General features: G+C 39.5%; 3 protein-coding genes and 1 long non-coding RNA gene across 5 annotated transcripts in view; 2 read left to right on the top strand and 2 right to left on the bottom strand.

The window, feature by feature from the left end:
* inpp4aa (inositol polyphosphate-4-phosphatase type I Aa) overlaps positions 1-1,662 on the top strand; it is a 14,687-nt gene extending 13,025 nt beyond the window's left edge. The window contains exon 24 of the mRNA XM_077537365.1: positions 66-1,662. Within this exon, the coding sequence (XP_077393491.1) occupies positions 66-206 (141 nt within the window). The 3' untranslated portion in view covers positions 207-1,662. The remainder of the gene's footprint in view (positions 1-65) is intronic.
* Positions 1-3,168, bottom strand: part of LOC144030790 (uncharacterized) — a 3,267-nt gene extending 99 nt beyond the window's left edge. The window contains exons 1-2 of the long non-coding RNA XR_013287359.1: positions 2,823-3,168; positions 42-202 (exon numbers count right to left, since the gene is read on the bottom strand). This is a non-coding gene — a long non-coding RNA (uncharacterized LOC144030790). The remainder of the gene's footprint in view (positions 1-41; positions 203-2,822) is intronic.
* On the top strand, positions 1,943-5,951 carry LOC144030786 (nucleoside hydrolase). Of its 2 annotated transcripts, none has more exons than XM_077537358.1 (7): positions 1,943-2,203; positions 2,432-2,511; positions 2,857-3,044; positions 4,422-4,601; positions 4,899-5,010; positions 5,084-5,220; positions 5,486-5,951. In XM_077537358.1, the coding sequence occupies exons 1-7, from the start codon at positions 2,160-2,162 to the stop codon at positions 5,831-5,833; spliced, it is 1,089 nt and encodes a 362-aa protein (XP_077393484.1). In that variant the 5' UTR covers positions 1,943-2,159; the 3' UTR covers positions 5,834-5,951. The 2 variants fall into 2 exon arrangements, with proteins under 2 accessions (XP_077393484.1, XP_077393485.1); XM_077537359.1 differs by having other exon boundaries at positions 2,149-2,203; positions 2,864-3,044.
* Positions 5,952-6,338: 387 nt separating this feature from the next.
* Positions 6,339-7,425, bottom strand: coa5 (cytochrome C oxidase assembly factor 5). Its single transcript, XM_077537364.1, has 3 exons — positions 7,151-7,425; positions 6,726-6,809; positions 6,339-6,656 (listed from the first exon to the last, which is right to left on the bottom strand). The coding sequence occupies exons 1-3, from the start codon at positions 7,250-7,252 to the stop codon at positions 6,615-6,617; spliced, it is 228 nt and encodes a 75-aa protein (XP_077393490.1). The 5' UTR covers positions 7,253-7,425; the 3' UTR covers positions 6,339-6,614.
* Between the last annotated feature and the right edge of the window lie 639 nt (positions 7,426-8,064).

Genomic DNA, 8,064 nt, shown 5'->3' on the forward strand with positions numbered 1-8,064 from the left:
AATCAAATCAAAGTTGTGTTTTTTGGTTTTAATTTTGTTACCTGATGCGTTTTTTCCTTCCTCGGGCACACAGCGAGGGCTGCAGACGGGAGAACACCATGAAGAACGTGGGATGTCGCAAATACGCCTTCAACTCACTCCAGCTCAAGGCCTTCCCCAAACAATATCGCCCCCCGGAGGGAACGTACGGCAAAGTCGAATCCTAACCAGAGGACGAGAAGAAAAAGACGCGCGCGCGCACAGCGACATTTGTTGCGTTTGGTCACTGAGAAGGAAATAACTTTTCTGTCCAAGTGCTTTGACTTCCTCTTAGTTGAAGTACAACAAGGAAGGAGTATTAGTACCACACTGAAAGGAAAACAAAATAAAAATACACTACAAGATAGATTAGTCATAATCATGCGAAGAATGAAGAAAAGTTGAATACTGTATGTTTTAGATTAAATACTTAATCATTATATTATAAATTATTGTACACTTAATATTAATAATATTAAATATTTATTCAATAACTCAAATTTTAACAAGTGAAATCACACACGTAATAGTCTTGTGATTCCATTCCACTCATAACTTCAATACTGAAAATATACTTTCTTCTCATATGATCATTTCAATGTCAAAAAATGTACAACTTTAAAAAAAAAAAAAAACTTTTTTTTTTTTTTAGTTCTCCTAAAATCTCAACTTCAATCTTGTAAGTCTCCCAAACTGTACTTGCTTCTCAAATATATGTGACTATTTCGTAACTGATCACTTTAATCGAAATAAAGCAAACAAACAAACATAGAACTTTAGTCCCGTAAGATTCTCATTAATCTTGAAAATGTCATATTTTTTTTAAATCTAGTCCCGATAATTGACTTTTTCCTCGTAGTATGCAACTTGAATTTTGTCAATATACAGTACAAAAGTTTATTCTCGCAATATTATGACTACTCTTGAAAATGCAAGTTTTTTTCTTTAATAACATTGGTTATCCTTATAAAATTAGAAATTTAATCGTGAAAATATTGTCTACCATTCTTGAAATAGTACAACTTTGATCTTGAAAACATTCAACTTTATTCTTATAGTCTGTTTATTTTTGTCCTGTTCAGTGGGGCCCCAATACGCCTTCCTAAATAGCCAGTCGACTGATATGTGTTCATTTCTCTTCATCTAAATGCCACAAAAATGAAATGAAATGAATGTGCAGGAAAACAAAGATTGTCGTCAGCTTCACAAAATGTTCCAAGCTGTGGATTGAGTATTATATTATTTGAAGCTCCTGTACTGTCTCTTTACTTGCAGGATAGCAACCATGCAGCATGTGTTGGATTGCTTTGATTCGCACAATGTTAAGCAAAACAAAACAAAAAATCGTGCATGGGATTTAAAAAAAACAACACATTATTGTTGCATTAAAGTATAAATTGTGCTGAGCTTTAACAACACTTCCTCTGTTGCGTCCATATCAGGCTCCATGTATCTTACTGTACCATATCAACAGACACTGCCAATTTTATTTGAGAAATGATAGTTATTTTTGCTTACAGCTACTTATGTTAATGTATCTTATTGTTGCTAAAATTATTGAATAAGCTACATGCACACAGTGGAAGAGGTCGTAAAAATGGATGATGAATAAAACTTTAAAAAAAAAAAAAAATGTGATAAAAAATTACATGTGACCTGAATTGTTTCTTCTTATGTTCCAAGACTTTGTCAATACGTTCAAGCGACTTTGCCCAGTCAAAATTGTTTTCTGCGCTAAATTCACAACTATTGACCAAAAGTACCATTGACATATTCTATGATATAACGGTGAACACTTTTCTTTTCTTTTTTTTTTTTTAAATTATGATACAAAAGTATCTAGCTAGTGTTGCCGAGCTAAAATGAAAATGTGTTTTACTTTAAGGTTACAACCGGAAATGACGGAATTGTGTGCGTAGCTCCTCCAGCCTAAAGAAGCTCGCTGTTAACTTTTTTTTTTTTTACCTCATAAATGATTAAATACATTATTTATAAGTCTTAAAATTGAGTGAGATGACTACAAATGGTTTCCTAGTGTATATTTAGCTCACTTTGTCCATAAACATTTACGTGTTCACCAGCTCGAAAAGCAAACGAAGTGCGATCTCTTCTTCCTCCGTTTGCCTTCAAACTCCTCTTGCATGGCGCCGTGTGCAGCAGTCTTGTGGTGCAGCTTTGCAAGGAGGTAATCCCAAATGAAATCTCTTCCAAAACTTCTCTTGATTAGGAGCTAAATTGTTGCTTTATGTGCATTCACAATTGTAGTATCGTTCTGAATTTGCGGGGATTTTTCAACCTTTCTTTTTGCATTACATCATCTAACGTACCGTTCTTATGACATTACCGGTACTTACAGCTATCGACAGTCTTACACTTGTTTTTTCTTTTTCTTTTTTTCACCTGGTGTCCAAAGGTTAAGATCACTGGATGTTCGTTTTCACTCTCTGAGAACACCAGCAATCGCACACTTCAGTTCATTTTCATACCCAGAAGGTAAGTTTAAGCCGGTGATTGTCAAGCTTTTGAAAGCAAGCACCGTCCGAAAACAAACACTTGGAAATCTCGACGAGTATCATGACGAGCGATAAGAAACTACAGTCGCATAGAAGCTGCACGTGTTCATCAAAACAAGACCGAGCTAAATAAATGTTCAAAACAAATATTTAAAAGCAGCTCTTAAAGATGAAATGCAAATGTACAGAACTTAAAACTTGAATACAACTGGATGTACTTGGGCAACAATTCTTTTGAGAATCACTGGCTTCAATGAAATGAGAAGATGAGAAGCAGAGAAGCTTGCTCACCTTTGTGCAAGTGCCTCGTTAAACTGTAAAAAAGGCTCCAGGATGAAGAAGAAGCTGCTGCTGGATGTGGACTGCGGCGTGGACGACGCGCAGGCCATCATGTTGGCGCTGGCCGCCCCCAACGTGGACCTGCTGGGAGTGACGTGCGTGCACGGAAACACCACCGTGGAGAACGTGTGCAGGAACACGCTGCGGGTTCTGCAAGCTTGCGGACGGCTTGAGGTGGGTCCGTTTTGGTTTCGATTTGAAATGTGGCCGTTTGGAAGAGGAGAGTTGAGTTGACTGCGCTCATGCAGGGACTGTCTGACAACAACCAGGGATGCTTAGTTAGCATTTTGCAGTTCCGTTTTCCTTTACAAACCTAGATAACATCAACGTGAAGTAATACTATATATATATATATATATATATATATATATATATATATATATATATATATATATATATGTATAAGCCTTATACTATAAGGTATACAATAATTTGACGAAAATAAGTAGGGCCCGGCCGATTATAATCGGCCAATTATTGGCCTTCAATTATTTTCCCGTTATCGAAGAAAACCCAAGTTTCCGACACTGTGAAAGTACCCTGAACGCACCCTTCTGCTTGCTGAGCATTAGCAACTAGCAAGTGTTTAGCGTGTTATTCTGTTGTCCCTTTAAGCTGTTTAATGAAACCGCAGTTGGAGTTAACTGTAAAACTAAATACACAACGTTCAGAATTACATCCACTGTATACTTAAATACAAAACATGCTTCGTTTTTAAAACATCGCTAGCCTAGCACTAACAGGAAATTAGCAAATGCTAAGAGGAAGTTAGCATTGACTTTGGGAGTGTTTTTCCTTCAAATAACGAATATCCACACACATATCTTGTGGGAACACCAACCCACAGATGAGATAATACTACGCAAACCGCAAAGGCACACATTTCTCAAAAATGAGTTATTTTAATAGAATTCGATCGCAACTTTCGATGGATGCATGCACCACACTGCTCCCAAGAGGCCAAAACGCACATGAACAGTCAGTATTTGTTCTGACTGTTTTGTTAATTCTGAAATTACTGATCTGTAATGAAGGTATAGTTTCTCAAAGATTAAACTTTATTTTTCATATCTTTTCACCCATAACTCATTAATACTTTAATTTGGAATCTTTTCCCACAAAAAAAAAAAGAAAGAAAAAAAAAGACTTACTTACATATTACATCCAAAATATTTTATTTTCAAATTAGCATTTTATTGGCATACTTTAATACAACTTTATTTTCATAGGATTATAATTTGTCCCTAATAATTTTACAACCACTCCTGAAATTAAAACAATTTTTAATCGTAGTATTATGATGGTATTGTCATGTTTTGACTTTATTGTTCAAAGCAACTTGATTTTCATAACGACTTCATTTTTTGGAACATTGACCTAATGAATATTCTGTAATATTACAACTTCTCCTAACTTATTTATTGCAATCTTACTTGTTAGTCAGCAGAAAAGCGATTTTCCCAACATTGTGACGTATAATTTGGTGGAAAAATATGAGCGCGACAATCCAATCCGACTGTGTTGTGGTAACCCGAGCGCTTCATGTGATAGATTCCGGTTTTTAAAGGTGCTGCCAAAGCCCTCCTTGGCAACACAATTGACGCGGGCCACTTCCACGGGCTGGACGGCCTGGGAGACGCCCCCGACGCCAACGCTCCCAGCGCGGACCTGGTGCGGGAGGAGGGCGCCGTGTCGGCGATGATCAGAATCGTCAGCGAGAACCCGGGAGAGGTGAGCGAACGCAATATTAGGTACACCTGCACCATCCAATGAGCTCATTGTTAAATTGGGTTCCTGCCAAGGTTGTGTGGTGAAACTCGCTCGTAAGCTACTGAGAGCGGTTTCGAAAGGTAAATAGGCATTTTTATTGGCTGTAATCGTCCATGACTTTCCACCTGGGCTGGCTGAAGATCAAGCAACTATCCCTCACAATGTCTGCCGGTGTCATCCAAAAAACAACATTGCCGTTCCAGCCCTTGGTGTACCTAATGTCGTGACCTGTGCGCGCTTCTCCCGCATCCCCGCCAGGTATCGCTGGTCGCCACGGCGCCACTCACCAACTTGGCCCTGGCTGTCAGGTTGGATCCGTCCTTGCCGAGCAAGCTGCGAGGGCTCTACATCATGGGCGGCAACACTGAATGTCAGTGCAGTCAAAAAGTCATCCATTACTTTGGAGGGCTTTCAAGTGACCCCGTTTCCGCTTGCCCGCGCAGCGCGAGGGAACGCCACCGTGTGCGGCGAGTTCAACTTTGCGGCCGATCCGGAAGCGGCGTACATCGTGCTCAACGACTACCGCTGCCCAACCTACTTGGCATGCTGGGAGTTTACCTGCTACAGCAAACTATCCTGGGTGAACACTTAACTATGGAGGACCAAAACTGACAACATCCAAACTCAATCAATGACAAAGTGAAAATAAAAAATATATTTATATATATAATTTTCAAATGATCTAGTTTTTTGGATCAGTTTTTATTTTCACTATTAGTCATTTATTTATTTTGAATTTGATCAGTCTTGGGCCTCCATACTTAACAGGTCATTTCATCTTCCGTGGCCACAAATTCCCAAAGTGACGTGACGACATCATCTCTTTGTTTGGCATGTTCTAAAAGGAGTTCTGCGACGCCTGGCTGGCGCAGCCCACGGCCAAAGCTCGCTTCATGGCGCGCATCTTCCGCCACAGCATGGAGGCGTCGCTGGGCGAGCGCGCCCAGAAGGAGTTTGTGGGCGGCAGCGGCTTCGTCTCCTGCGACTCGTACGCGGCGGCGGCGGCCGCCGACGACGCGTTGGTCACCGAGAGCGACTCCTACCCGGTCAGCGTGGAGCTGACGGGCACGCACACGCGCGGCATGATGGTGGTGGATACGGTGGGCTTGCTCAACAAGACTCACAAAGCTCACATCATGAAGAAGGTGGACATGGACAAGTTTAAGGAGATGATGATGGCGGCCTTGAGATAGTTTTGCCGTGAACTTTGTCAACACGGCCTCTGACAGTGCACTCATTTCATCCCGCTAAGACAATCCAATCAAAAGAAATGATTTCTACTTGAATAAATCACATTCATGGCAGAAACCATTTTGGACTAAGTTCTATTGCTCTTATTATTATTTATTGAATATATAACAAAAGTCAAACTCATCCAATAGCAAAGACGCATTTGTCTTTTCAGAGTCCACACATTCGACCTAAGAATAAATACAAAATGACGATGATGTCATTGCTAAAACAAAATCTTAGTTTTGGGGCGGATAGTATTACTATAATATTATTATTTTGATTATATTTATTCTTATAATAAAATATGTTTCCCCTACAATTCTGAATTACAATTTGAGCCACTTGTGTATTGACGTGGATGAGAAAATCCAGAAAATGACCAGTGAGATAATTATGTAATTCTCACAATATTTGCCCGCCAACATTGTGATTTAGTCTTGCAAATAAAATATAAGACTTACAGCATCTCATCAATCAGCGTTTACTTTTCAGTAAGTGGCTGGACTATCCGGTTTTCACATCATTCACTGCTTCAAACGAAATTTATCTGCAAAAACTGACACACACTGAAAGCAAAAATGCCTCCCGCTTGATTTGCTCAGTTGTTCAATAATATGCCTCAGAGTGCATTGTTCTTAAAAATGTCTTTTCCTTCTACCTGACATGTTGAAACAAGGTGGAAGAGGAGCTTCAGGGCAGGTCGGCCTTGCAGTCTTGAATGTGTGGCGTCATGTTTGTCCTTTAATTTCCTTTTCTTCCTCGGAATCTTGACCTTGCGTCCAGCTGCATTAGGACAAGGCATTATGAAAATGGTCATTTTTGGTGCGTCAGGCCAACTCTTCACAAACTCACCATCGACCTCTTGCACTCAAAGAATGATGTGTGCAAGGGTTTGCAGTGGCCTTCCTTCAAGCACTCACTGGGCATCTTTCCCTCCTAAAAACGGATACAAGAAGATATTTTCAATAGCACTTGCATCCGTATCGTTTGGGGCGAGAGGTGGGCTACCCTACACCCTGGACTGGCCACCAGGCAAACAATAATAATAATAAGAATAATAATAATAATTCAAACTCACATTCACCAGCATGCTGTCCACTCAGCAAGATTTCCAATTATTTTGGACAAATAACAAAAAAGCAAAGTGACTATACTGCAAGTAGTAAAGTGATATAGTGGACGTGTTATAGCTTAATTCAAAACAAAACGAATTAATACTTTACGTTTTCATAAAGAAACAATAGGAAAATAAATACAGCTAGGCAGGTGAAGCTTACCTTAATGACGCAGTCATGTTGAAGGAGACATGCCTTGAAATCCTCTCTTAACCCAGCACATGCTCGCTTGTCTTCCTCTTTATCCTCGTAATATTTCGGCATTGTGAAGATTACGCGGTCAACACTAATATCAGATTATCAGAAACTCAATGGTAGGAGAAGAACCAAAGGGGGTGACATCCAGATTATAAATATCCATGGTTCATTTGTTGTGAAAGCGTTCGGCCGCCATTTTTACGAGCGTTGCATGACGGGAAAACGGAAGCCCGAACAAAAGTGCAACATGGGAGGAGTTGTAGTTTTTTTGTTTGCTTTCTTGAATTTTCGTTTTCTACGGTGGCCGAGGAAGAATGAAACAAGGCCTTCAAGTTGTCGGTACACTTGTTTAAAATCATAAAACTAAGTTATATGGAAAAAAAAATGAAATGAGGCCGAAACTGATAACCAAGAAATATACTGTACACTTAACAAACCTATTTTATAAACCCGTAAGCGAACCTTTTTCCTTTGCTGAATTTATTCATCTACTTCACGTGTGTCAGACGACGCTGATTAGAGAACAATACTGAATAGGTGTGCTTTACAGTGGTTATAGCAAAAGATCACTCTAAAATGTGCAGTTTTAATACATTTGAAGGGCCAAGAAAACTCCATTATCTAGTGTGATGGTTTGACTCATGAGCAGAGATGGGAAAACCAGGTCAAGAAAATCGAAATTCCTGTCAAGAGTTTGCCTTTAGCCAGAGGTGCCTCTCCAAAAGACCTCGTTTACCTGCCGGTTGAGGACAAGCACCACATATATATATATATATATATATTAGCTAATACCAAACTGTAGCAGGTTTGGTTTTTTTTTTACAGATCAGGTTTCTGTGATTTGTAGAAAATCGAGCCACTCAGCTGTGTTAAGTTGA

Source organism: Festucalex cinctus, chromosome 11, assembly GCF_051991245.1.
Source record: "Festucalex cinctus isolate MCC-2025b chromosome 11, RoL_Fcin_1.0, whole genome shotgun sequence".
NCBI lineage: Eukaryota > Metazoa > Chordata > Actinopteri > Syngnathiformes > Syngnathidae > Festucalex > Festucalex cinctus.

Coding starts and splice junctions, on each gene's coding strand:
- LOC144030786 (XM_077537358.1), top strand. CDS start 2,160: ATGGCGCCGTGTGCAGCAGTCTTGTGGTGCAGCTTTGCAAGGAG. Junction 2,204..2,431: donor TGGTGCAGCTTTGCAAGGAG/GTAATCCCAAAT, acceptor TGGTGTCCAAAG/GTTAAGATCACTGGATGTTC. Junction 3,045..4,421: donor AAGCTTGCGGACGGCTTGAG/GTGGGTCCGTTT, acceptor TTCATGTGATAG/ATTCCGGTTTTTAAAGGTGC.
- coa5 (XM_077537364.1), bottom strand. CDS start 7,252: ATGCCGAAATATTACGAGGATAAAGAGGAAGACAAGCGAGCATGTGCT. Junction 6,810..7,150: donor AACATGACTGCGTCATTAAG/GTAAGCTTCACC, acceptor ATCCGTTTTTAG/GAGGGAAAGATGCCCAGTGA. Junction 6,657..6,725: donor TTGAGTGCAAGAGGTCGATG/GTGAGTTTGTGA, acceptor GTCCTAATGCAG/CTGGACGCAAGGTCAAGATT.